The following is a 27,065-nucleotide window of genomic DNA, read 5'->3' on the forward strand; positions in this document are numbered from 1 at the left end:
GCACCCGGCATAGAGGAATTTCCACCAGACTGGGGAATTCACCATGTCGGTGCGGCGCTCACCGGCCGCGACGCCTCGCCCGCAGCCGGCACCCACAGTCCGCGCGGCGGTCTGCGCTGCGCGTTGGCCACGGGCCCTTCTGCTCGTGGGTGACGAGGAAGGCTTGAAAGCACTGAGAGCTTATTTTACCTTACAGGCAGCTTTACTTGTCATGTAAATATCAGAATAGGTAACATAGACATATATGTTTTTATTATGTTAATTTTAAATGTTCACAATTTTATTTTGATAAATGGAAAATTAGAGAAGTCCTATCTCGGCTGTCGGCTACAGTCGCTGTGCACGTTCGTCTGTGGCTGTCGGCTGTAGTTGAGGCTCGTCCCAAAGTGGTTAAGGAAAGATCGCTGGAAGGCGTAACATGTGCATGGAGACTTTAAACAAGGCCACGTAGGAGGATGGCGGGGATGCCAGACAGTGAAAGAAATGTTCAGAAAGGACAGGGCCTGGGGCACGCTCCCACAGAAAAGCTGGGTGCAGCGTGCCAGTCATCCGTCTGGTGGCTTTCAGCTCCGCTCCTGAAATGGAGCCATTTCCTCCGCACCGTAGGGACTGACGCCTGCAAATCGCGTTTCCCAGATCCCGTTGCCAACCGGCTTCTGGCCAGGCACTGCCAGGGGAAAGCACTGGGGAAGACTGGAGGAAGGAGAAGCCACGTCTCCTGCTTTGGTGGCACTGCCACTAGTGGTGTCAGCCGCCGCCAGTGAGTGGGACCCCCTGGGTTCCAACAAAAATCTGGCAGTGGTCACTTCAGCAGCTTCGGAGACAGAGGAGCTCTGGCGGTGGCAGTAGTGGTGGTGGCTGACACTTTGAGCTCCATCAGCCGCAGCGGGACTTTGGGTAACACCAGCTTACCTCTAACTCCAGCCTAGAATTCCAGGCAGCTCCGGATCTCTGGGCAGGTAACCTTATCTTTTTACCCCTCCAACTCTTTCAACCATTTTGAAATCAACTCTCTATATTATGTTGCCTCTGTTTAAAATACCTAGAGTGGCCCAGGTGTGGTGGCTCACGCCTATAATCCCAGCACTCTGGGAGGCTGAGGCAAGAGGATCATTTGAGCTCAGGAGTTCAAGACCAGCCTGAGCAAGAGCAAGACCCCTGTCTCTACTAAAAATAGGAAGAAATTAATTGCCCAACTAAAAAAAAAATATATATATATATATATATATATATATAGAAAAAGTTAGCTGGGCATGGTGGCGCATGCCTGTAGTCCCAGCTACTCGGGAGGCTGAGGCAGGAGGATTGCTTGAGCAGGAGTTTGAGGTTGCTGTGAGCTATGCTGATGCCATGGCACTCTAGCCCAGGCAACAGAGTGAGATTCTGTCTCAAAAAAAATTAAATAAATAAAATACCTAGAGTGTTTCTGTCTTTCCGACTGGGTGCTGACTGATACAGCAACCCAATCAGAAAATATGATGAGCAGCCAGGTGTGGTGGCATGTTCCTATAATCCCGGCTACTCAGGAGGCTGCGGTGGGAGGGTCTCTTGAGGCCAGGAATTCAAGTCCAGCCAGGATAACATAGCAATAACAAGACCCCATCTCTTAAAAGAAGAGAAAGGAAGAAAAGATAATGAAGGGTGAAAGAGGGTTGTGGTGAGAGATTTGGAAGAATAGGTAATAATTCAGAGCCAGATTATTCAAGCTCATGCTAGGAAATGACCAGGTGTTTGGACTTTATCCTAAGAGTAATGAAGACCCATGAAAGATCTTAAAGACAAGATCATCTTGATCACTTTTTTTGTTTTGTTTTTGTTTTTGAGACAAGTTCTCACCCTGCTATGCTTGCTGGAATGCAGTGGCGCCATCATAGCTCACTACAGTCTCAAATTCCTGCAGTGGACTTAAGCGATCCTCCTGCCTCAGCCTCTCAAGTGTCTGGGACTACAGGCATGTGCTAATTTTCAAATTCTTTTTGTAGAGACAAGGTCTTGCTATATTCCCTAGGCTGGTCCGGAACTCCTAGGCTTGAATGATCCTCCTACCTCTATTTTATAGTCCAAGATCACTTGGGTAATAATATAGAGAACAGTTTTGGGCCACCTGAACTGAAGACTTGGTGTCTAATTAGGAAGGTGTGTTGCAGTGACCTAGGAGAGAACTGGGTGGTCTATACTAGGGGGGTGGTGGTGAAGGAAGGGACTTTTGAGGTGGAACAGCCAGAATTTAATGGGGTATTGTAGCAGAGTAAGATGGCTACAAAATCACTGATACTCTTCCCTTGGAGAGATTCATTCATTCATTCATTCATTCATTTATTTAGAGACAGAGTCTCACTTTGTTGCCCGGCATGGCATCAGCCTAGCTCACAGCAACCTCAAACTCCTGGGCTTAAGCAATCCTCCTGCCTCAGCCTCCCGAGTAGCTGGGACTACAGGCATGCGCCACCACTATGCCCGGCTAATTTTTTCTATATATTTTTAGTTGGGCAATTAATTTCTTTCTATTTATAGTAGAGATGGGGTCTTGCTCTTGCTCAGGCTGGTTTCGAACTCCTGACCTTGAGCCATCCTCCCACCTCAGCCTCCCAGAGTGCTAGGATTGCAGGCGAGAACCACTGTGCCTGGCCTAGAGGTACATTCTATAGCTGAGTGTGGGTGTGCTCTGTAACTGTGTTGACAAATAGAATAAGGCAGAAATGACATCGTGCTGGTTTCTGGGCCCACGCCTTAAGAGATGGGCATTTCTTGTTCCTTGGAACAGGTACTCTGGGAACACAACTATTGTGAGAAGCACAAGCCAAGTGGAAAGGCCATGTGTATACAGCCGCTCTGGTTGGCAGCCTCAGCTAAGCTCCCAGCTGATGGCCAGCCTCAACTGTCGGCCACTAAGTTTTGGGGTGGCTTGTTATACAGCAGTAGAAAACCAGAACAGACGTGGAAGGAGAGAAAGACGGCAGAATCAGGGATGATGGCAGAGACGGAGACTAGGAGCAGATGAACAGTCCGGGGTGGGGTGGTGGGATGGACGTGGGTAAATGACCTGTAGTAACCTAGGAAATATACATTTCTGGAACTATATTAAAATTTTTTTCCTAGATATCGTCTTTTCTCTGCAGCATTAGCTATCCAGATTTTAAACACACTTATATTTTGTGGATCTCTCTCTCAAAGACCCTTTAAGTTATTAGTTTTAGTATCTTTTCCTAGAAGAAAAGCTGCGCTTCTCAAAAGTATAGAGAGGAACTGGTAGCGATTTCATCACCTTTGGTCCTTGTTGATCCAGGGCTCCACTTCCAGATCTCCTATTCAAGCATTTACTCGTCCCCTACCAGGTGCTAGGCACTGCTCTGGGTGTCGGGGCATAGTTGTAGACAAGATGATAATATCCCTGCCCTCGTAGAGTTTGCGTTTCACTTTGGCAGGCAAACAAAGACTGGGGAAGAAAACAGTTATCAATTTGATAAAAACAGGGAAAGAAATGAGTAGGATCCTGATAGAGAATGATGATTGAGGGGAAACTGCTATAGACAAAGTGGTCAGGGAAGATTTTTTTATTTTTTTGAGACAGAGTCTCACTTTGTTGCTGGGCTAGAGTGCCGTGGCGTCAGTCTAGCTCACAGTAACCTCAGACTCCTGGGCTCAAGCGATCCTCCTGCCTCAGCCTCCCGAGTAGCTGGGACTACAGGCATGCGCCACCATGCCCGGCTCATTTTTTCTATACATTTCTAGTTGTCCAATTAATTTCTTTCTGTTTTTAGTAGCGGCAGGGTCTTACTCTTGCTCAGACTGGTTTCAAACTCCTGAACTTGAGTGATCCGCCAGCCTCAGCCTCCCAGAGTGCCAGGATTACAGTTGTGAGCCATTGTGCTTGGCCGGTCAGGGAAGATTTTTGAAAGGTAAGGGAGTGTAAAGAGCTAGCTGTGTGAGGAGGTGGGGCTGGGAATCGAGGTTTGCTAGCTGTGGGATCAAGAACTGTGCAAAGGCCCTTCGGTGGTTAAAAGTTTGACAGATTCTAGGAACTGAAAGACAAGTGTGTTTGCAGTTTAATGACCACGGAGCCAAGCAGCCGCATAAGATAAAGTTGGAGAGATACACAGAGGCCAGATTAAGCAATACCTTGTAGGTCATATTAAGGAATCTGCATTTTATTCTAAATGCAAAAGATATGCGAAACATGATCTGATTCACATTTTTAGAAGATAATGGCCAAAGCAGATAGGAGGAGAGTGAGAAGAGAGGTGGGGAAATCTGCTGAGAAGCTTGCGGTGGTCCAGGGGTGAGACAGGAGGCCTGCATGGGGTTCACTGTTTCTTTTCCTTAGACTAATCTCTTCCTTTGTAAAGTGCAGATGTAAGCTTACCTGCGGCCTTCTGATTTCCAGATTGTTCTTTTTTAAGCACCAAAGGAAGCAAGCAAAGCATCTTTCTTTGCTGCACCCCTTTTAATAAAAGGATTTATTCTGTAAAATTTGGATTCAGTCGAAAGGCCACACTTAAGGACCCAGAAGGCCACTTAAGGACCTTAAGGCTGCAGGTGCCCCACCCCTGGAAGTACCGAAGCATAAATAAGACGCCCACGGACTGTTGTTTTACAATTTTAAACATTTTCAAGATTGATGGTGCGTTTTCTACTCGTCTTCACCGACCAACCTGACCAACCTACTTCCCTAAACCTAAGGTTTCACTCTAACAGGAACTGCTATCTGTGGCACGCCATCCACTGAACCAATTAGTGGCTCACAAGCCTCACCATAAACAGTATTTGTTGTCTACAAGTTCCTTGGCAACTGGAATGGGTGGGGGTGGAATATCCAAGAACAGGTACAGAATTTTGGATAGACTCAGTCTGTTGAAGATTATTCCAGGTTTTTGTTGTTGTTGTTGTTTTGTTTTCTTCTTTTCTGTACTTCTGCAAGGGCATAGGACCTGTACTACTAACAAAACTAAACTTCAGTGTAAGGGATCCTCATTATTCTTAAATTCAATTCCCTTATCTCAGTGCCTTTGTTTCTCAGTAGCTCTGCGTATTGATGAAATATCCTTCACTTAAAACATGGTAACCGAATTCAGCTGATACCCTTAAAAGCCTCTTCAACATTCATAGGCTGATGGCAATATGTGGAAAAGGCTCTTTAGTGTTACTGCTAGTATTTATAAAAATGGGTATTTCATGTTGGTTCAAAAATATAGGATGAATCCTGACTACTTGAACACAGACTAACAGCAAGATCTTAAGGCAGTATCTGCTTAGCCAACAGAGAAGTCTGTTACACCCACTGTTATATAACCAGTTCAATAGTCTGGTAAATTTCGTATTAATTCTGTTTGGCCACGAATGTACATAAGTCCTATTAAAGTTATATGTTAACTTAAACTTTCTTTGGCTCCTACCCACCTCCATTGTCCAATGTAACATACTTTCTTAAACTCTTTAATGGGGGCCGGGCGCCGTGGCTCTCACCTGTAATCCTAGCACTCTGGGATGCCGAGGCAGGCAGATTGCTCCAGGTCAGGAGTTCAAGACCAGCCTGAGCAAGAGCAAGACCCCATCTCTACTGAAAATAATAAAGACATTAATTGGCCAACTAATATATATAGAAAAAATTAGCCGGGCATGGTGGCACATGCCTGTAGTCCCAGCTACTCGGGAGGCTGAGGCAGGAGGATCCCTTGAGCCCAGGAGTTGGTTGGAGGTTGCTGTGAGCTAGGATGACGCCATGGCACTCACTCTAGCCTGGGCAACAAAGCGAGACCCTATCTCAAAAAAAACCATTCTTTAATGGGATGAAGAAACATTGTAAAAAAATTGTTGCATTCTTTCTCCGATCCGAACGATTTAAATAAAGGGGAAGAAATGCTGTCGACCCAAACACGCTCCGAGTGGCTGTTCCCCAGCTACACTGGAGAGTGACTCTTGAAGGAAATACCAAACCGTCATTGTCTGCTGAGCATGCAGGCCGGTCACGTGCTGAAAACACCTGCTTTCCAAGTGCCGATATTGGCCTTTAGGACAATCGCGCCCGAGGACCTGCACAGGCGGTCCTCCTTGAGTGGAGACCTCCGCTTCCGCTCACACCCGCGTCCTCACCAAAGCTGCACACTCCAGACAGAATCCCAGGAAAAGGCTTTCGGAGGGTGAGGGCCACGAGGCAAACGGGGAACGGCTTCTACCGTGCTCATGGCCTAAACTTTTTCATACGTGTTAAAGGTTACTTTTTTTTTTAAAGGAGGCTGGCCCTTTCTCTCCCCAGATTTCCCAAGGCGCCCAACCACAAGCAGGGACGGCCCAGGGCGGGAGTTAACGATGAGACGCGGGCGACCCCCGGCCCGCGCCCCTCGCCCACGTGGCCGCCGCACGCTGCGGACGGCGCGCGCCCGCTCAAAGTCCGAGGGCGGCGGGCAGGCTCGGGGACCTTGGACCGAGGGAGTTTCCGTCCCAGAGGCGCCAAGCAGGAGCGCCGCCGCCGCCCTGACCACGGTGGCAAACCACGGAGTGGTGGGGGGGGACCGGAAGGCAAGATGGCGACGCCCTCGCCCTCCTCTCGCGAGAGGCGGGAAAGGGGAAAAAGGCGGGGCGAGCGGCGGGGACGTGGCCAATGAGAGGGCCGGGAGCGCTTCATTGACGGCCCCCGCGGCGGCGCCCCTGCAGGCCCCGCCCCGGCTGCGGAGGCCCGGTCGCCGCGCGCCGCGCCCCGCCCCGCTCCTCTCCGCTCGCTCTTCTCTTCCCGTCTGAGGTGGCGGCCGGCCTCGCCTCCTCGCCAGCTCCATCTTGCCTCTCCTCGCGGGCCGAGCGCGGCCGGAGCGCCTCCCCGCCTGCCTAGCGTGGCCGCAGAGCCGCTGCGCCTTCGCCGTCCCGGGTCCCCCGGTCCTCGCGCGGCCGCGCCATGAATGAGGAGTACGACGTGATCGTGCTGGGCACCGGCCTGACGGTGAGCGGCGGGCGCGGGCGCGGGGCGTGAGGTGCGGGGCGCGCGGGCGGCGGCTCCTCGCGGGCCCCCTCGCCGTCCGCTTCGGCTCTCGGGGCGGGGGCCGCGGGCGGGCGGAGGGCGCCGGGCGCGCGGGGCGGGCCGCCCGCGGGCGTGCGGAGGAGAACCAGGAAGTGGAGGCCGGAGGCGGGCGCCCGCGGGCCGGCGGGGAGCGGGTGGTGGCGGCGGCGGCCGCCGGGGGGCGGCCAGGGCTGAGCCTCCCGCGGAAACAGCGCCGGAGTCGGGAAGCCTGCCGGGGCCGGCGCGCCTCCGCCGCCCTCTCGGGCCGGTGACCTCCGGACCGGGGGCGGAGCAGCCCCGGGCGCAGGGGGAGGGCGGAGGCCGGCGCGCCCGCCCGCCGTGATTCCTGCCCGGCCCCAGCCCCAGCCCTGGGCTGCCCGAGCCGGGCGCGCGGTTCCCAGACAAGTCCCTGCACAACCGCCGCTCTGCAACTGCCAGAGTTTGATGAAACCTTGGGAGAAAATGAGGACTTTATTTTCTTCTTCATCCTCCTCCTCCCTTTTCCAAATGGCCATTATTGACTCTTTTACTTATTTATTATTTATTTGTTTATTTATTAGCAGCATCCCATTCTGGAGCGTTACTGATTCTTTTAAGCCTCGCCTCCTTCCCCCTTCTGGCGCATCTGTGGCATTGGAAATGTTTTCCCAAAGCTTGCCCGTCCTCAGATGCGTTCGCGCGCCTGACCTTTGCCGGCTCCTTTTGTCCGGCGTGACCCCTGCCCCCGCCGGCTCTTCTGGATGCTTCTTCCCCTGAGAAATGGACTGGTGATGGGTTGCTAGAGGCCAAGGTCTCTGTACTTACTTAGCAGCTCTCTTAGGGGAGTTAGAAGATAGTAACAACGTTGAGGATTGCATTGTGATATTTTATGAATGCAGGGCTTGCCTAAATGCCGTGGGATGTTTATTTTCCTGCTTAGAGACCTTTAGGTAATCTGCGAATAACAACAGCAGGCAGGTTTCGCATCTTGTACTTTTTGAGTTCTTGCTTTCTTAAGAAAAATGAAGACATTTCGTCTTGCAAAAGAATTCGATTTGGAAAGAGAACCCATTCTCACTATTAATTTTTTTGGGGGGAAATTTGAATATCTGACCTTGGACTACTTCATCATAAGAAGATGAGCACTGATGTAAAGTATCCTGTATACTCTGACCTCAAATTCCTGAGTCATTTAATGCAAACTACCACTTCAAATTTGTAGAAATTTATTTGTAGAAATTTATCTCTCAGGATCATATTAATTTTTTTTTTTTTTTTTTTTAGATAACATCCCCAAATAATAATTTTCTATTTCTCTAGACAAGAGAAAGCCTTTGAACTTTCACTGGACCTTAAAAATTTTGTTTTTCAAATTTGGCTAATTTTTAAGGAAAAGTTTGTTAAGAATTAGAATGGTGATTTTTTTCTGGCCTGTCATTTTTCTCTTTATAGTGATATATACTCATTTCTGAATACTTCATTGTGTTTGACCAGTCCAGAAATAAACATGTGACTGTCTAGGAAATAGTACCAAATAGATGTGATTACTTGTGTAGAAAGCCATTTGATCATTTTGAATGTGAGGGATTTGAATTTTTTTTAATGATGAGTTGGAAGACTGTTGGCTCTATCCACTGCAGGTTTTATTTATTTTTAAAATTGCCTAATTGAGATTCCAAGCTGAGCTTAGTAGTTTGTGGTGGATTTTGCCCATTGGAATGGGTACTGTTGCCAGCATGTTAGCTCCACTGCTTTTCTATGGTTATTGCTGGTCTTTCAGATTTGCTCATGATTAAGGTCAGTTGAGCATGGACAAGTGAGTGCAAATCCATACTCTTGCACGTTTTCACATGCCCAGTCCGGAAGCATCACTTTGTATCAAAGATGGCACAGTGTTATTGTATAATATAATGTAACAATCAACACATTTTGTTTAAATTTTTATTTGGAGTGTGAACTTTTTGATGGGTAGTAGATGCACGCTTAACTAGAAATCAGGGCAATTTCTGCTGTCATGTTGTAGCTATGAAAACTTCAGTCCTTATGAGCTTTCCTGAGATTGTTTTGTGTCATGTTCTTTGAGAATTGTATCAGTTTTAAGGGCAATCACATTGTTACTGTCATTGAGAGGAGTAGCGATGACAGGATGATTTTGACAATGAGAAATCTTATAGCCTCATTTTTAGCGATACCAGGACTTAGGTGGTTGAAAATTAAATAGAAAGCCGAAGTTGACCTTCAAATTAGAATTAACTTTGAGGATCTGGAGCTAATTACTCTTCATAATTTTTAGTTTGTAAATATTTAGCACCTGGGATTTAAGAACTTAAAGGCAAGTACTTTTAGTGCTAGGAACTTGCTACCTTTAAAGAAGGTGTAAAGAAGTGTTGGGAGTTTTCTGTGTTGCTATGTATCAGTTAAAATAGTCTCATATTAATCTGCAAACATTTTTTTTTTTTTTTTTTTTTTTTTTTTTTTTTGAGACAGAGTCTCGCTTGTTGCCCAGGCTAGAGTGAGTGCCGTGGCGTCAGCCTAGCTCACAGCAACCTCAAACTCCTGGGCTCGAGTGATCCTCCTGCCTCAGCCTCCCGAGTAGCTGGGACTACAGGCATGTGCCACCATGCCCGGCTAGTTTTATATATATATTAGTTGGCCAATTAATTTCTTTCTATTTATAGTAGAGACGGGGTCTCGCTCTTGCTCAGGCTGGTTTCGAACTCCTGACCTTGAGCAATCCGCCCGCCTCAGCCTCCCAGAGTGCTAGGATTACAGGCGTGAGCCACCGCGCCCGGCTTGCAAACATTGATAATACTGATAAAGAAGACATAAAATGATTTGGCATAAATTGGAGTACAGTCTTTATTCTTTGCCAAGGAGAAATGGAGTATTACATATAATTGAATTTTCTAAAGAATTGAGGGTTATCCCTTTAAAGAACCACAGCTTTTGGATCACAACTTCTTTAACAAACTAAGGAACATAATTTACTTCCAAACAAAGATTTCACATCAGGAAGATTAAATATTACGTTGTGCTATAACATAATGAAGCCATTAAGACCTGGTGAGCTTTGTCTTGCCTTCCTTTAAATACTGTCAGACTGCTCTGCTTTTGAGTTCTTCAGTTTACTTTCTGGTTTTGTTTTTGTGTGTGTGTGTGTTTCTGTCTCTTGCTGTTAGGATGGTAACTTTTACTTTTCTATGCTTTCAGCATGTATAGGCAGCCTTTCACCACATTTTTTTTTTTTTTTTGAGACAAGAGTCTTGCTCTGTTGCCCCAGCTAGAGTGCCGTGGCGTCAGCCTAGCTCACAGCAACCTCAAACTCCTGGGCTCAGGCAATCCTCCTGCCTCAGCCTCCTGAGTTTCTGGGACTACAGGTGTGCACCAGGAAGCCTGGCTAATTTTTCTGTAATTTTAGTAGAGACAGGGTCTTGCTCTTGCTCAGGCTGATCTCCAACTCCTGAGCTCAAGCAGTCCTGCTTTGGCCTCTCAGAGTGCTAGTATTAACAGGCATGAGCCACCGCACCGGGCCAACACATAATTTGCACATAATTCACTACGACCTTTGAAATAAATTCATGAATCTTGTTAGAAATAATAGATTAAAAAATAAGTACAGCTATTTGTGCTTCCCAGAGGTTACTTTTCTGTTTTTTTTGTTGTTCTATACAGTAAGGAATTATGAATAGAAACATATACTTTAGTGATATTTAACCAGATTATTCTCAGCATTATGTATTTAAAAAAAATTGTTTTATATCCCAGACATACCTTTCCCCATTTCTCTTTATTAACATTTTGTATATACCCTGTGCCCAGATATGATTGATAAATTTTATTAGTGATTTAATGACTTCCTTCCATGTTTTATTTATTTATTTTAGCGTATTATGGGGGTACAAGTGTTAAGGTTACATATACTGCCCATGCCCTCCTCCCCCCTTCCTTCCATGTTTTAAAGTGACATTTAAAGTATTATGTTTATGTTACTACACATTTTATTTCTTCAGCAGTGTAGAAGCAACCTTTTGTAGGTGGGTTCAGAAGAATCAGTCAACCTGCAGATTTTTGATTAGCTTTAGTTAGCTTTTGTCTTATTTGCTCCAGGTATGCCTTTGAAGCTAGTTACTGTTGGCTCTTTGGACTCAGCTGCATCTTTACATTATTGGGCCCTTAGTTTAGGCATCAGCCTTCAGTGCTTGCTTTAGGGCCATTGTGGATCACGCTTATTTGCAGTGTGGTGTGAAAAGTTATATATAGAAACAGTGCAGCACCCAAAGTTGCTTGCTGAGATTTTGCTTCCAAAAGTTGAACCCTGAAGTCTACTTTTTGTTAGCTGGGAAGGTGAGTGATCTTCCTCTGTTATGTCATAACCTATTTTTTAAAATTATTTATAGTAAACTTTATTTTCATTTATATTTCATTTAACATAATTTCAAAGTAGGTCTGTGCTCTAAGATGAGCAAAAAAAACCAGGTATCCTAAAACTCATAAGAGATTTTTTTCATATTGTTCCTCTGAGCAGGGTATGAGGTTTCAGGGCCCCCAATGTTGACACCTAAGATTTTACTTATAGATACAGAAAGAAGACATAACATCAATATGTAAGAATCAAACTGTCATAACCTTTTTTTTTTTTTTGAGACAGAGTCTCACTTTGTTGCCCAGGCTAGAGTGAGTGCTGTGGCGTCAGCCTAGCTCACAGCAACCTCAATCTCCTGGGCTCAAGAGATCCTACTGCCTCAGCCTCCCGAGTAGCTGGGACTACAGGCATGCGCCACCATGCCCAGCTAATTTTTTCTACATATATTAGTTGGCCAATTCATTTCTTTCTATTAATAGTAGAGACAGGGTCTCACTCTTGCTCAGGCTGGTTTCGAACTCCTGACCTCGAGCGATCCTCCTCCCTGGGCCTCCCAGAGTGCTAGGATTACAGGCGTGAGCCACCAAGCCCGGCCCATAACCTATTTTTAAGAGAATAAATGTTACTCTACTTTCATATACTATGTTGAACTATATATTATATATGTTAGTGCTGCTTTAGTTTTTTTGAACAAGTGGATTGTTTTAGATAATATTAGGGTTGATTTTTGTAGTTGTAAAATATCTTCAGTTCTGTTTATCAAGACATGGTTAACACATTACCATGTGAGTTGTATTTAACTCAAGCTAGTTTTGAGCCCAGGGCCTCATGAAGCAAAATGAGGGCAAAACCCTTCAGATGGTTCGTGAAAGTCTTGTTGATGTTCTTATTGTTATGATTAATATTGACAATTTGATTCTAAAAATGTGTATTAAATGAATAGAAGTCAGTAAATTTTGTTTTTCTATTTATGATTACTTTTAAATTACACTTAAGCCTGTCAAGAAAAGTACCCTTAAGAATTGCTTTTCAGGTTTTTGCATTACTTTTTACGTTACTACTTTTCAAGTTATTATATTATTTTTCATTGAAAAACACAGAAAACAATAAATGTTTCATTAAGTTAGAAAGGATTGTTTTATTTTTGAAGTTTTTACTTTATTTTCAAATAAAACACCGTGGCCTCAAGGAAAAACATATTTTTTTTCCTAGTGTGGCAGTCAGTGTGTTAAAGTGAAAAGGTAAGCCACAGAATGGAAGAAATTTGCTGTACCTATAACTAATAAAAGACTTACATACATCCAGAATATATAAAGAACTTTTATAAAGCAGTAAAAAAAATGACAGCCCACTTTAAAAATGGGCAAAAGATTTGAATATTTATCAAAAGAAGATACCCTAATAATCAATAAACTATTTAAAAAGTGCTCAACCTTCTTAGTTATCAGGAAATACAAATTAAATCATCTCTTAACTAGAATGGCTAAAATTAAAAAGACAACAATGTAAGTGTTGGTTACGGATTTTAAACAATGGGGCTTTGCAAACAAAAGTGTAAATTGGTACAACCAATTTGGAAAGCTGTTTGGCAGTATCTGTTGAAGTTGAACATACTCAACTCAAATGGAAATGCATTTTTTTTTTTTTTTTTTTTGAGACAGAGTTTTGCTCCGATGCCCTGGCTAGAGTGCAGTGGCTCATCTTGGCTCACTGAAACCTCAAACTCCTGGGCTCAAGCGATCCTCCCACCTTGGCCTCCCAGAGTGCAAAGATTACAGGCCTGAGCCACTGCAGCTGGCCTGGAAATGCATGCTTAAAAGACATGTGAGAATGTTCACAGGGAGTTATTTGTAATAGTCAAAAACTGGGAACTATCCAAATGCCCACTGATTATAGAAGGGAGAAGTGAATTATGGTGTATCCACGTGATATGCTCATTCAGTATAATCCTCTACAGCTGAGGTCCCCAAACCCTGGGCTGTGGCCCTGCGCAGTGGGCTGTTAAGAGATGCAACGTGCATCGGCACCTGAACTCCATGCTCTCCTCCCCCGTCCGTGGAAATACTGTCTTCCACGAAACCTGTCCCTGGTGCCAAAAAGGTGGGGGACCCGTGCTGTACAGGTTTGTTTCCCCAAAGTGGTCCATAGATCACCTACATCTGCAACACCTGAGAAATATAGAAGCTTAGGCCCCAGGCCAGATAGCACACAGAACCTGCAGCTTAACCTGATCTCCAGGTGATTCTTCTGCATGATAGAATGGGAGCACAACGCTTGAGTAGTAGGCCTGAAATTGGTCCTCCACTGGCAGCAGCTGCAGCACCGCCTGGGAACTTGTTAGAAATGCAGATTCTCGGGCCCCACCCAGACCTGCTGACTCAGGAGCTCTGGAGGTGGGGCCCGCGCTCTGTTTGGTCAGGCCCTTCAGGTGTGTGGATACACACAGCCCAAAGTAGGAGAAACCTGCTTAGAATTTACATTCTTTTTTTTTTCTGAACCCACTACTCAACGTGGTAATAATTTACATTTCTAATAAGTTCACAGGTGATGCCAAACCAGGAACCAGACTTTGAGATCACCAGCTTGGGGGTTAGGCACACTTTCTGTAAAGGTCCAGTTAGATAGTAAATATTTGAGGTAAATATTCCAGGCTGTATGGTCTTTGTCACAACTACCCAACTGTGCCGAGGTGCTGTGAAGACAGTTGTAGACGGTATGCACAGGAACGGGAGAGTGTATTTACCGGTAAAACTTTGCAGAAATAGTCTGCAGGTCGGATTCGGTGGGGACCCCTGCTCTACAGCAACGAGAGTAAATGAATTAGAGCACATGCAAAGCATGAATGAATCTTTGAAACATGATGTTAGTAAAAGATGTCGGGTACAAAAAATAAATTACACGGATTCCATTCTTATGGAGTTGAGAAGCAGGCAGAACAGATGTTTGCTGTTAGAAGTCAGGAGTGCCGGGGCGGTGGTGCCCCAACGAGGGTCTGAGGGCCTCTACGGTGCCTGGGAAATTTTGTTTTTTAGCCAGATAAAAAAATGATGCACACTTCTATAGTACAATTCGAATCTTATGGTAAGTAATTTAAAACATTTAAAAAATACTAAATGAATAGATACACTATGGAAGAAAAGTTGAAATTTACATGAATTTTAAAAATAAAGGATTCAAATAGATGTCTAGAGAATGTGATTGTTCTTCTCTGATGTCTAGGATCCTTTGGATGAATTTGAGAAGCACTAAGGATTTATAAAGATACATGGGATTTCCTTTGTCCTTTCATAATAAAGCACTGATCACCAAAACACTGGTGTAAGAGTTTTCAGTGGACATAACCTCATCTCTTTGTTTCTTCTCATTAATTATATATTTTTTTCTTGATTTTTTTTTCCTCCCACATCTTAATTTTGTTTGTCTTGGAATGTCTATGCTTTCTTTACCTTTTTTCTGAGATTGGTCATTTATAACTCTGGTTGGCAGTTTAGTGGCGGTTATCCTGGATGCTGTGTTTAGGGATCTAGTTCTCAAACTTTTGGTCTCAGGACGTGTTTATAGTCTGAAAGATTGAGGACCCTCAAGAGCTTTTGTTTATAAGGGTTATAGCTATCAGTATTTATCACATTAGAAATTAAACAGAATTAAAATTTTAATCCACTTAAAATTATAATCCCATTACATGTTAACATGAATAACAATTTTATTAAATTTAACTGTATTAATATATTCTAAAATTGGACAAAAGTATCACTGTTTTATATTTTCTGAAAGTCGTTAATGTCTGGCTGGTTTTTATATCTGCTTCTGTGTTTTGTCTGTTGTGATATATTATCTTGGCTGCAGTATGCGAAAAAAGTCAGGCCTTATACAGATTGTGGTTGGAAAAGAGAGGAGTTATTACAAAGTAACTTTTCAGACTGTTGTTGTGTTCTTTGATTTACACAAAAGCACAAAGTGGCAATTTTTTAAAAGATCAATTGCAATATGAAATCTGAAATTACATCAATGAATGTTTCATATTGTGATACATTAAAATCCATTGATGTGGTTTGTGCTTTGAATTCCTCTTTCTACCCCTGCGTGATTTTGTAAATTCATGCACCTGTCATTTGGAAAATAATGTTTTACTCTGAGTAAAGCAGGTCTTCTGGATGTTGATACATTTTATTTTATGATATAAGAAATCACGTTTGTTAATACTGTCACTGATAATGTCTGAAAAATACTTTAAGTTTTAAAAGGGACCTGATGTGCTCATGGTAGTAGATGTGAGTTTTCCAAAATTCCAATTTTTGTTCAAATTTTTGACTTATATTGGCAACAAATAATGTCAGTTATTTTCCTTGTGTTCATTTTTGAGAAAATGTCAAGTACCTAAGTCTGAATAACCATAGTTAGTTGATGATTTGTTCTTTCAAATAAAAATGATGATCCCTCAACAAAGTGTCTAGTTCAGCTTACAAATCGGTGGCATACAAAAAGTTTGTCTGTGTACTCCCCATTTTGTTACACAGAATATTCAAAATATGTATTGGAGGGAATATGTTTAGAAAGTTAATTTTTTTTTTTTTTTTTGAGATAGGGTCTTGTTCTGTTACTGAGGCTAGAGTGCAGTGGTGTCGTCATAGCTCACTGCAACCTCAGACTTCTGGTCTCAAGTGATTCCCCCTGCCACAGCCTCCTGAGTAGCTGGGACTAAGTGCATGTCACCACACCTGGGTAATTTCTGTATTTTTTTTTTTTACAGACAGTCTTGCTATGTTGCTTAGACTGTGCTCAAACTCCTGACCTCAAGTCATTCTCCTTCCTTGGCCTCCCAAAGTGCTGGGATTACAGGCATGAGCTCATCCTAAAATTAATTTTAATGCATTATTAAGGACATTTTCTAGTGAGTGCCTGGTGGTGAAGAATGTAACGACTAGTATAGTTTAGAGGCTCATCTTAATTTGTGTTACCTACCATTGATTTTGCGTCATCAATGCAAATGTCAACACAGTAAAAAAGGTGCCTTATGTCCACAGACTACAACACTTTGAACCCTGGTTGCTTTAGGGGTGTCTCTACAAATTATGTCATATGTTGCAGGAATGTAAGTGTTTGTCACTAAGAGAATATATAATGGTGGGCTTTAGAGGAAAAATATCAGTTTTAAACATGCTGTAGCGCTTTCTTTCTTTTGAAGATATTTCTGCTTTTCTTGTAGGAATGCATCCTGTCAGGTATAATGTCAGTGAATGGCAAGAAAGTTCTTCACATGGATCGGAACCCGTATTATGGAGGAGAGAGTGCATCTATAACACCACTGGAAGATGTGAGTATTAGTAAAGCCCAATATGCCTTGCACACTCCTGTGAATCTGCACCTAACTCTTTAGAGATGGTTTTAATTTTGTTATATTAAGTGGAATATCTAGAGCACCATTGTTTTTCAGGAGGTTCTATTGATAGTTTGGGGCTTGTAGAAATTTAAATTATGACTTTTGTTGCTGTCTGGAGCATTGTCTATTATCTCAGTTAATAGAGGATAGACCAGAAAAGGGGATCGCCGAAGATGGCAGAATGTGTGTGGTACGAGGCCAGTGATTTCCACGTGGTCTTATTTAGTCTCTCAAAGACATATTTTTATCCCTATTTTTCAGATTTCAGAATAGTCTTTGTGGGGTTAAACTTGCAGAGATGGGTTGTGGACCTAGGTTATGTGACTCCAAAGCTTAGTTCTTTTGCTATTCATCCTTGTTTCCTATTTTTTTTTTTTTTTTTTTTTTTTTGAGACAGGGTCACACTCTCTTCCCTGGGGCTAGAGTGCAATGGCATCATCATAGCTCACTGTAACCTCAGACTCCTGGGCTGAAACAATCCTCCTGCCTCAGCCTCCCTGGTAGCTGGAACTACAGGCATGGCCACCACAGCTCGCTACTTTTTCTATTTTTTGTAGAGATGAGGTCTCACTCCTGCTTGGACTGGTCTTGAACTCCTGGCCTCAAGCGATCCTCCTGCCTCAGCTTCCCAGAGTGCTGGGATTACAGCTGTGAGCCATGGAGCCTGGCCTTGTTTCCTGCTTTTTAACTTTTTTTTTTTTTTTTTTTTTTTTTTGAGACAGAGTCTCACTTTGTTGCCCAGGCTAGAGTGAGTGCCGTGGCATCAGCCTAGTTCACAGCCATGTCACTGTCCTGGGCTCAAGCAATCCTTCTGCCTCAGCCTCCCAAGTAGCTGGGACTACAGGCATGCGCCACCATGCCCGGCTAAGTTTTTCTATATATATCAGTTGGCCAATTAATTTCTTTCTATTTATGGTAGAGGCGGGGTCTTGCTCTTGCTCAGGCTGATTTTGAACTCCTGACCTCGAGCAATCCGCCTGCCTTGTCTTCCCAGAGTGCTAGGATTACAGGCGTGAGCCACCGCGCCAGGCCATCTGTTGTTTTTTTAAACCAGGATTAATTGAAGGTTCAAGTATTGCATTTGGTATTGATTCCTCTTTATTCTCTCAATCTATAAAAGTTTCTCCACTTCTTTTTTCTTTTCTTTTTTTTGGGAAGTTGAGACTAGTTTATTAGACATTATTGTTGAGGACTTCATATTGCATCACAGTTAGGAGGCATGTGATGTCAGGTCACCCCACCATTCGTGATGCTAAGTTCGACCCCTTGGTCCAGGTGCTGATCCAGATCTCTGCACTGTCAGTAAGCTGTGTCCTGGTAGGCTGGCACTGTGCCTCCCACACTTAGTACATTTATTTATTGCCTGGTCTTCGAAAGATGAGCAAGTTTCTTCTTTTTTTGGTGCTTATATTTAGGAACTCATGAATTTTTAGTAACTAAGTTTCTACCGACTTTGCATATTCTGTTCTACCTTAGCAACAGGATTCATGAGATTGAGTGAATATTCTTTATAAGCTTTCTTTTAACTGAGCTGCTTCTTAGTTCATGTAAATTATAAATTAAGTGTTCCTTACACAAGGAGATTGCTGGAGGTGATGATTAGTAATTTGTGGTGATGTCACATGATTATATCCAAAGTAATCAAAATGTATGTATGCATGAAATATGCAGTTTTTTAAGTATCGGTTATATCTCAATAAAGAACTGGAACAAATTTTTTTTTTTGAGACAGAGTCTTACTCTGTTGCCTGCGCTACAGTGCCATGGTGTCAGCCTAGCTCATAGCAACCTCAAACTCCTGGGCTCAAGCAATCCTTCTGCCTCAGCCTCCCGAGTAGCTGGGACTACAGGCATGCGCCACCATGCCCGGCTAAATTTTTTTATATATATATTAGTTGGCCAATTAATTTCTTTCTAATTATAGTAGAGGTGGGGTCTCACTTTTGCTCAGGCTGGTCTTGAACTCCTGACCTCGAGCAATCCTCCCTCAGCCTCCCAGAGTGCTAGGATTACAGGCGAGAGCCACCACTCCTGGCCTGGAATTAATTGCTTTTTCTGATTTGAAGAATCTAAAATTTATTTTTAACTCCTTATATAACTACAGAAGCAAAATTAAGCCTTTGTTAGCTTTTTATCGGGAGAGAATGAGTTTAAATGATTTTTGCAGAACTAGTGTGTTGTTAACGAATAGTTTTGTTTGGTATTCTTGCTTTTCTGATAGTTAAAAAACAAATTAAAGGCCTGTAGTCCTAGCTTCTGGGAGGCCAAGGTGGGAGGATCGCTCAAGGTCAGGAGTACGAAACCAGCCTGAGCAAGAGTGAAACCCTGTCTCTACTAAAATAGAAAGAAATTAATTGGCCAACTAATAATATATAGAAAATATTAGCTGGGCACGATGTCACATGCCTGTAGTCCCAGCTACTTGGGAGGCTGAGGCAGGAGGATCGCTTGAGCCCAGGAGTTTGAGGTTGCTGTGAGCTAGGCTGATGCCACGGCACTCTAGCTTGGGCAACAGAGTGATACTCTATCTCAAAAAAAAAAAAAATTAAAAACTCCTGTAATTATTTTAACATTCATCAAGTTAGTAATATACTTAATTTACATATGTATGAGAACTTTGCTAAATATTTTATCTGATTAAAAAATTAAATGCCCTCATACTTTCCATGTTTACATAGTTGTGCTTAGGTTTTTTTTTTTTTTTTTTTTTTTTTTTTTTGCTAAAGAGAAACGGTTTTGCTCTGTTGCCGAGGCTGGAGTGCAGTGGTGCAATTATGGCTTACTGCATCCTTGCACTCCTGGGCTCAAGTGATCCTCCTGCCTCAGCCTCCCCAGTAGCTGGGACTATAGGTATGTGCTGCTGCCCCAGGGTAATTTTTCGTAGAGGTGGGGTCTTGCTGTGTTGCCCAGGCTGGTGTGCTTAGTAGTTATATTAATACTGAAACCACTGGATCAAAAATAATTGCATATTATAATGAAAAATTAAATTTTGTAACATTGTGGGTATTTTTTGTTTTGCTTTTAGTTATACAAAAGATTTAAATTACCAGGAACACCACCAGCATCAATGGGGAGAGGAAGAGACTGGAATGTTGACTTGATTCCCAAGTTCCTTATGGCTAATGGTAAAGAATTTTAACTTAAATTTATGATAAATTTGTGATGGTAGTTTGAATCCAGTTTGAACATCAAATCTAACTTTTGACAGAATATTCTGGGTATGAGGAACTAGATTTTATTGAATGGCAACAGTATGGTGAGTCAAATGGTCCATTAGATGTCTGGAGCTAATAAGTTAAAAATGGAGGGGGGAAGAGATTGTGACTTATTAGTAATTGGTTCTAGATAAACAAAATTATGATGTGGCCCGATAGGTACCAAAATTGTAAACATTTGTAATGGACTTCCCTCTTGATACTTCCCTGACAATCTTAGATAATTGAGTCTTCAGAAACAGAGTCATTTTAATGTTTTACTAGTTTATAGGCTTTTAAAATTATATTTTCATATTAATTTTGACTATTTTAGAGGAGCTAAATCTTTTTAAATTGATGTGATATTACTACCTTTTTCTGAGATGATATTGAAAAACTAAATTTTTTGGTTCTAAGTCTATTTGTGTTACATAAAATATGTGTTACCCTTTCCCCTCTTTTTCTTGAGACAGTGTCTTTCTCTGTCACCTCAGCTAGATTGCAGTGGTGTCATCATAGCTCACTGCAACCTCAAACTCTTGGGCTCAAATGATCCTACTGTCTCTCTCCATAGTAGCTGGGACTATAGGCACGAGCCACCATGCCTAGCTAATGTTTTCTATTTTTAGTAGAGATGGGGTCTTGTTCTCGCTCAGGCTGGTCTTGGACTCCTGACCTCAAGTGATCCTCCTACCTTGGCCTCCCAGGGTGCTAGGATTACAGACTTGAGCCACCTGGCCCGGCCAAAGGTTTTTGGTTTATAGACAGAAAATATTTCCAGTTGTAATCCTGGCCTTAATCAGAAGTTAATGTTCAATTTAACAAATATAAATTGAGTTGGAAATTGAAGAGTACAAATTACTGGAAAATTTTGGGAGTTGCCTTTCTTTATTTTTCTTTTTTCTTTTTGAGACAAGAGTCTCACTTTGTTTCCCAGGCTAGAGTGAGTGCCTTGGTGTCAGCCTAGCTCACAGCAACCTCAAACTCCTGGGCTCAAGCAATCCTACTGCCTCAGCCTCCCGGGTAGCTGGGACTACAGGCATGTGCCACCATGCCTGGCTAATTTTTTTTTTCTATATATATTAGTTGGACAATTAATTTCTTTCTATTTATAGTAGATGCGGGGTGTCACTCTTGCTCAGGCTGGTTTTGAACTCCTGACCTCAAGCAATCCGCCCGCCTCAGCCTCCCAGAGTGCTAGGATTACAGGCGTGAGCCACTGCGCCCGGCCCCTTTAAATTATAGCAGAAACTGTGAAGCAACACAAACCTGTTTATAATAGTAGTGTAATTTTAAACCTCATACCTCTAATAAAGTTTTCATAGCTTTTGCAAAAGGATGTTGATAGATTTATTAACCTTTAAATTGTTACATTAAAGAAAGAAAACATCTCAGTATGCAATGCAATAAGTATGCATTCTTGTTGTCTTATTTAAAATATTGTTTTGGAGATCTTTTTTGGTCTGAGTTATCGAACATGTTGAGAAAAACTTGGAAAGCTGTCAGTATTAGTGAATGTATTTTTATTTTTGCTTTTTTTTTTTTTTTTTGAGACAGAGTCTCGCTTTGTTGCCCAGGCTAGAGTGAGTGCCGTGGCGTCAGCCTAGCTCACAGCAACCTCAAACTCCTGGGCTCAAGTGATCCTCCTGCCTCAGCCTCCCGGGTAGCTGGGACTACAGGCATGCGCCACCATGCCCAGCTAATTTTTTTATATATATATCAGTTGGCCAATTAATTTCTTTCTATTTATAGTAGAGACGGGGTCTCGCTCTTGCTCAGGCTGGTTTTGAACTCCTGACCTTGAGCAATCCGCCCGCCTCGGCCTCCCAAGAGTTAGGATTACAGGCGTGAGCCACAGCGCCCGGCCTATTTTTGCTTTTTTAATGATAGTAAGACTTAAAGTTTGAATTGTATGACTTTTCTAGGTCAGCTGGTTAAGATGCTGCTTTATACAGAGGTCACCCGCTATCTGGATTTCAAAGTGATTGAAGGGAGCTTTGTCTATAAAGGTGGAAAAATCTACAAGGTTCCTTCAACTGAAGCAGAAGCTCTGGCATCTAGTAAGTAACTCCATTTCATTTTCTCAAAATAATGAGATTTTATAGTGAAAAGAATCTTAGGGATTCATCCATCCAGTGCACAAATATTTATGTGCCAGACACTGTTCTAGGCAGTTGGGAAGACATCAGTGAACAAATGTTTGAACACCTCTACCCTTACAAATTTAAATGACCATCTATAGACCATGTAGCTTGCTGCTGGTGCATCTGAGTTCTTTTCATAGTAATTTGTAATAGCTGTGCTTTTCTTGAGTGTTTCCTCTCTCTTCAGGCTCTGTACTGAGCACTTGATGTCATTTTCTTATTTGACTTTTAAAACACTTCTGTGAGATAGCGTTTCTATTTATGAGTGAGGAAACTCGGGCCTACAATCAATCCAATAGGTAATAAGTAGAAGGGTCAGAATTGAAACCCTGGTAGTGTTGGTCCCGAGCCCTTGTGTTACTAAGCTGACCCCTCTGCTCCAATCTGTCAAAAAAGAAAAGAGAAGTACTCCGTTCTGGTGAAGCTCATCTTCTAGTTCAGGGGTCCTCAACATATGGTAAGTTGTATAATTATTGTATCTTACAGCGAAATGATAGAAATAAAGTGCATGATAAATGTGATGCGCTTGAATCATCCTGAAACCATCCCCTCTCCCCAGTCCATGGAAGAATTGTCTTCCATGAAAATGGTCCCTGTTGCCAAAAAGGTCAGGGACCCCTGTTGGTACTATTGTCATTCCCCAATATCTCTGATTTTAGGAATTCCCAGTGAGTTTGGAGTAATTGCATTCTCTGCCCCAAATTATTTTCTCTCCTCAATAAAGATTCCTGTTAACATTTCCTATTCTGGTGTCTTCTCTTAAATAGCAAATACCCTTAGAAAAGACCTTCCGTTCTTCAAGGGGTTTTAAAGTTGTACAGAGTGGTTTGAGGAAGGATACATCTGTGTAAGTAAAAGGTAGATGAGTCTTGTGGATGGTGATGTTCTCGGAGTTGAGAGGAGGGGAAGGTTTAGACTGGGAGAATAGGAAAACTGCTGACAAATTTTCTCATCATTATTTTGGCATCAGTGTTGAAAAGTTTTCTCATCCGTAAACCCAGTTTGAATTATCTTGGCGTTTTCTCTAAATTCATTTATTTATTTATTAGGGGAGAAAATTTTCGGTATAAAATGTTCAAAGACTTGATGGCTAGAAGGTAAAAAACACCACACAGAATCGTGGCTAGGTCGAGAGTGACAGTTGGGAAGAGAAAAGAATGGTTCCTCATTCAGCTGGAGCAGTTATTAGTGTGATCTTCGCTTTGAAATTATCTGAAATCTTTTAAATGACTGAAAATTCAATCCAAATAAAGTGTCTTCATAGCAGTTTAAGAGTTTAAATAGAATTCTTTTAAACAAAGTTTGCGTTTTTTTTAAATTTTTATTCTTGGAGCTCTTGTGTTATTAAAACTTCAGTTACCTCCTTTGTTTAACAGAAATTGGCAGTTTTATTTTTCCCCCTTTTTTTTTTCTTTGAGACAGAGTTTCACTTTGATGCTCAGGCTAGAGTGAGTGCCATGGCTCACAGCAACCTCAAACTCCTGGGCATAAGGGATCCTCCTGCCTCAGCCTCCGGAGTAGCTGGGACTACAGGCATGCGCCACCATGCCCGGCTATTTCTTCTATATATATTTTTAGTTGGTTCTTTCTATTTTTTTTTTTTTTTTAGTAGAGATGGGGTCTTGCTCTTGCTCAGGCTGGTTTTGAATTCCTGACCTTGAGCAATCTGCCTGCCTCTGCCTCACAGAGTTATTTTTCTCCTTTTTGATTTCATTTTTTCAAATATAAAAACCATTTATGGCCAGGCGAGGTCGCTCATGCTTGTAATCCTAGCACTCTGTGAGGCCGAGGCGGTGGGGGGGAGGGCAGGGGATCGCTCAAGGTCAGTAGTTCAAAACCAGCCTGAGCAAGAGTGAGACCCAGTCTCTACTAAAAACAGAAAGAAATTAATTGGCCAATTAAAAATATATAGAAAAAATTAGCCAGGCATGGTGACGCATGCCTGTAGTCCCAGCTACTCGGCAGGCTGAAACAGAAGGATTGCTTGAGTCCAGGAGTTTGCGGTTGCTGTGAGCTAGGCTAATGCCACAGCACTCTAGCCTGGGCAACAAAGTGAGTCTCTGTCTCAAAAAAAAAAAAAAAAAGGCTAGGCACAGTGGCTCACGCCTGTAATCCTAGCACTCTGGGAGGCCGAGGCGGGCGGATTGCTTGAGGTCAGGAGTTCAAAACCAGCTTAAGCAAGAGTGAGACCCCCGTCTTTACTATAAATAGAAAGAAACTAATTGGCCAACTAATGTATATAGAAAAAATTAGCCGGGCATGGTGGCGCATGCCTGTAGTCCCAGCTACTTGGGAGGCTGAGGCAGAAAGATCACTTGAGCCTAGGAGTTTGAGGTTGCTGTAAGCTAGGCTGACGCCACGGCACTCACTCTCTAGCCTGGGCAATAAAGCAAGACTCTGTCTCAAAAAAAAAAAAAAAAAAACATTTACATGGCTTGAAAATCAACAGGTATATTTATAGAGTCTTTTTTTTTTTTTTTTTTTTTTTTTGAGACAGAGTCTCACTTTGTTGTCCAGGCTAGAGTGAGTGCCGTGGCGTCAGCCTAGCTCACAGCAACCTCAAACTCCTGGGCTCAAGCGATCCTCCTGCCTCAGCCTCCCGAGTAGCTGGGACTACAGGCATGCGCCACCATGCCCGGCTAATTTTTTTTTTTTTATATATATATATCAGTTGGCCAATTATAGTAGAGACGGGGTCTCGCTCTTGCTCAGGCTGGTTTTGAACTCCTGACCTTGAGCAATCCGCCCGCCTCGGCCTCCCAAGAGCTAGGATTACAGGCGTGAGCCACAGCGCCCGGCCTTATTTATAGAGTCTTGGTCTCATTCTTAATCTTTCTACTCCAGTCTTTCTGCTCAGATGGGAATCATTTTCTGGTTTATGCTTCTTTTGTTTCTTTTTGAAAAATAAGCAAATATGTATTTTTGTGTTGAGACGGAGTCTCAGTCTGTTGGCCAGGCTAGAGTGTAGAGTGCTGTGGCATCAGCCTAGCTCACAGCAACCTCAAACTCCTGGGCTCAAGCGATCCTCCTGCCTCAGCCTCCTGAGTAGCTGGAACTACAGGCATACGCCACCATGCCCGGCTAATTTTTTCTGTATGTTTTTAGTTGTCCAGCTAATTTCTTTCTATTTATAATAGAGATGGGGTCTCACTCTTGTTCAGACTGGTCTCAAACTCCTGAGCTCAAACTATCCTCCCACCTGGGCCTCCCAAAGTGCTAGGATTGAGTCACCACACCCGGCTCAAATATGTATTTTTAAGGTTAGGTTTATTGAGGTATAATTATTTTTTAATTTTTTCATTATTATTTTTTGAGACAGAGTCTGGCTTTGTTGCCCAGGCTCGAGTGAGTGCCGTGGCATCAGCCTAGCTCACAGCAACCTTAAACTCCTGGGCTCAAGCAATCCTCCTGCCTCAGCCTCCCGAGTAGCTGGGACTACAGGCATGTGCCACCATGCCCAGCTAATTTTTTCTATATATATATTAGTTCGCCAATTAATTTCTTTCCATTTATAGTAGAGATGGGGTCTTGCTCTTGCTCAGGCTGGTTTCGGACTCCTGACCTGGAGCAATCCGCCTGCCTGGGCCTCCCAGAGTGGTAGGATTATAGGCGTGAGCCACCATGCCCGGCCCATTTTTTTTTTATTTCAGTGTATTATGGGGGTACGAGTGTTAAGGTTACATATATTGCCCATGCCCCCCTCCCCCAAGGTATAATTTATATGCAGTAGAATTCACCTGCTTTAGAATACAATTTCATGAATTTTGACCTAATTGCTACCTTAGGAGCAACTGTTTTCCTATGAGTAGAACGGATTTTGAGGTCTTCAGTGGCAGGCAAGAATGAAGGAATGCGACAGGGAAATGTATAGATTTGGTGAAGTGCAAGAGAAGTATGTCTAAGAGCAAATTGTTTAAACATTTCAACAACATAGCAAAGAAATAATTACTGGAAACAGTGAAAAAAGTAAAAAAAGCATAGTGTAATTCTTAAATTCTAAAGAAAATTAATTTTTTTATATAAAAAATAAAAAATAACAAACATTTTAACAACAGCTAATAGTTTTTTAGCATTCATGCGCTAGGCACGAAAGTACCGGGTACTTTATGTGACATCTAACTTTAGTTTGTGTGGTCCCTCCCGCAACCCTGTGAGATGCGGGTGCTGTTACTGTCTTTACACGTGGGAAGGCTGTGAGGGAAAGGCCCAAGCGGTGTAGCTGGTAGCTGCTGTGAAGCCGGGTCTGGCTCTAGAACCCGCACTGTTTACCATACAAGTGATCGTTTTTATAATATATAAAATTATATTGGTTTCTAGCTATTTTAACAACATAACTTCTGATTCCTTTTTTTTTCATGCTAAACACTTTAGTTTCCTTAGTCGTTTCTCATATTATATGCTACATAGATCCCTTGGCTACTCTTCTTTGGAAATTCTCTTAATTTGTCAAGGTCTTGTATATAATATGGCAGCCAGACCAGACACAGTATCCAAGTGTTTTCTGCCTACTCAATGTCAAGGGGACTGTTATTTTTCAGGAACAATGTATTTCTGTTAATGTAGCCTAAATTTACACTGGCTTTTTCAGGAACTGTATATACTCGTGCTTGTAATTCATGAGGCCAAATAAAAACTTAAGGCTCCAATAAATATTCGTTGATTATTCAAATATTATTTTAGTCAAATCAATGAGAGATATATTTGACCTCTAGAGTAAAGTTGATCACAGATATGTTCAGAAATGTTTTGGTAGGATTTTAGGAATAGCTTTCAAATGTGCCGAGCAAAATCTCGTATCTTAAACTAAAGGTTCAGCTTTTGTGTATAGTCCCAGTCTTGTTGCAAGGGGAGATGTGTTCGTCTGGGCCTGTACCACCTTCGTGGTCAGTGCATCACCTTTGGCATGGCAGAGCTCTGGGCTGTTTGAGGTGTTGGGGGCGGCTGCGGCACCGCTTCCACTCCTCAGGAGCCAGGGCGAGGAGGTCCACAGTGATTCTGCTCTAATGTTGTTTTTAAA

The 27,065-nt window shown here is 42.8% G+C and overlaps 1 protein-coding gene across 1 annotated transcript in view; it reads left to right on the top strand.

Moving 5' to 3' along the window:
* Nucleotides 1-6,644: 6,644 nt before the first annotated feature.
* GDI2 (GDP dissociation inhibitor 2) overlaps nt 6,645-27,065 on the top strand; it is a 31,968-nt gene continuing 11,547 nt past the window's right edge. Inside the window, exons 1-4 of the mRNA XM_012741223.3 lie at nt 6,645-6,931; nt 16,537-16,644; nt 19,736-19,835; nt 21,830-21,964. Of these exons, the coding sequence (XP_012596677.2) occupies nt 6,887-6,931; nt 16,537-16,644; nt 19,736-19,835; nt 21,830-21,964 (388 nt within the window). The 5' untranslated portion in view covers nt 6,645-6,886. The remainder of the gene's footprint in view (nt 6,932-16,536; nt 16,645-19,735; nt 19,836-21,829; nt 21,965-27,065) is intronic.

Source organism: Microcebus murinus, chromosome 25, assembly GCF_040939455.1.
Source record: "Microcebus murinus isolate Inina chromosome 25, M.murinus_Inina_mat1.0, whole genome shotgun sequence".
Taxonomy (NCBI): domain Eukaryota; kingdom Metazoa; phylum Chordata; class Mammalia; order Primates; family Cheirogaleidae; genus Microcebus; species Microcebus murinus.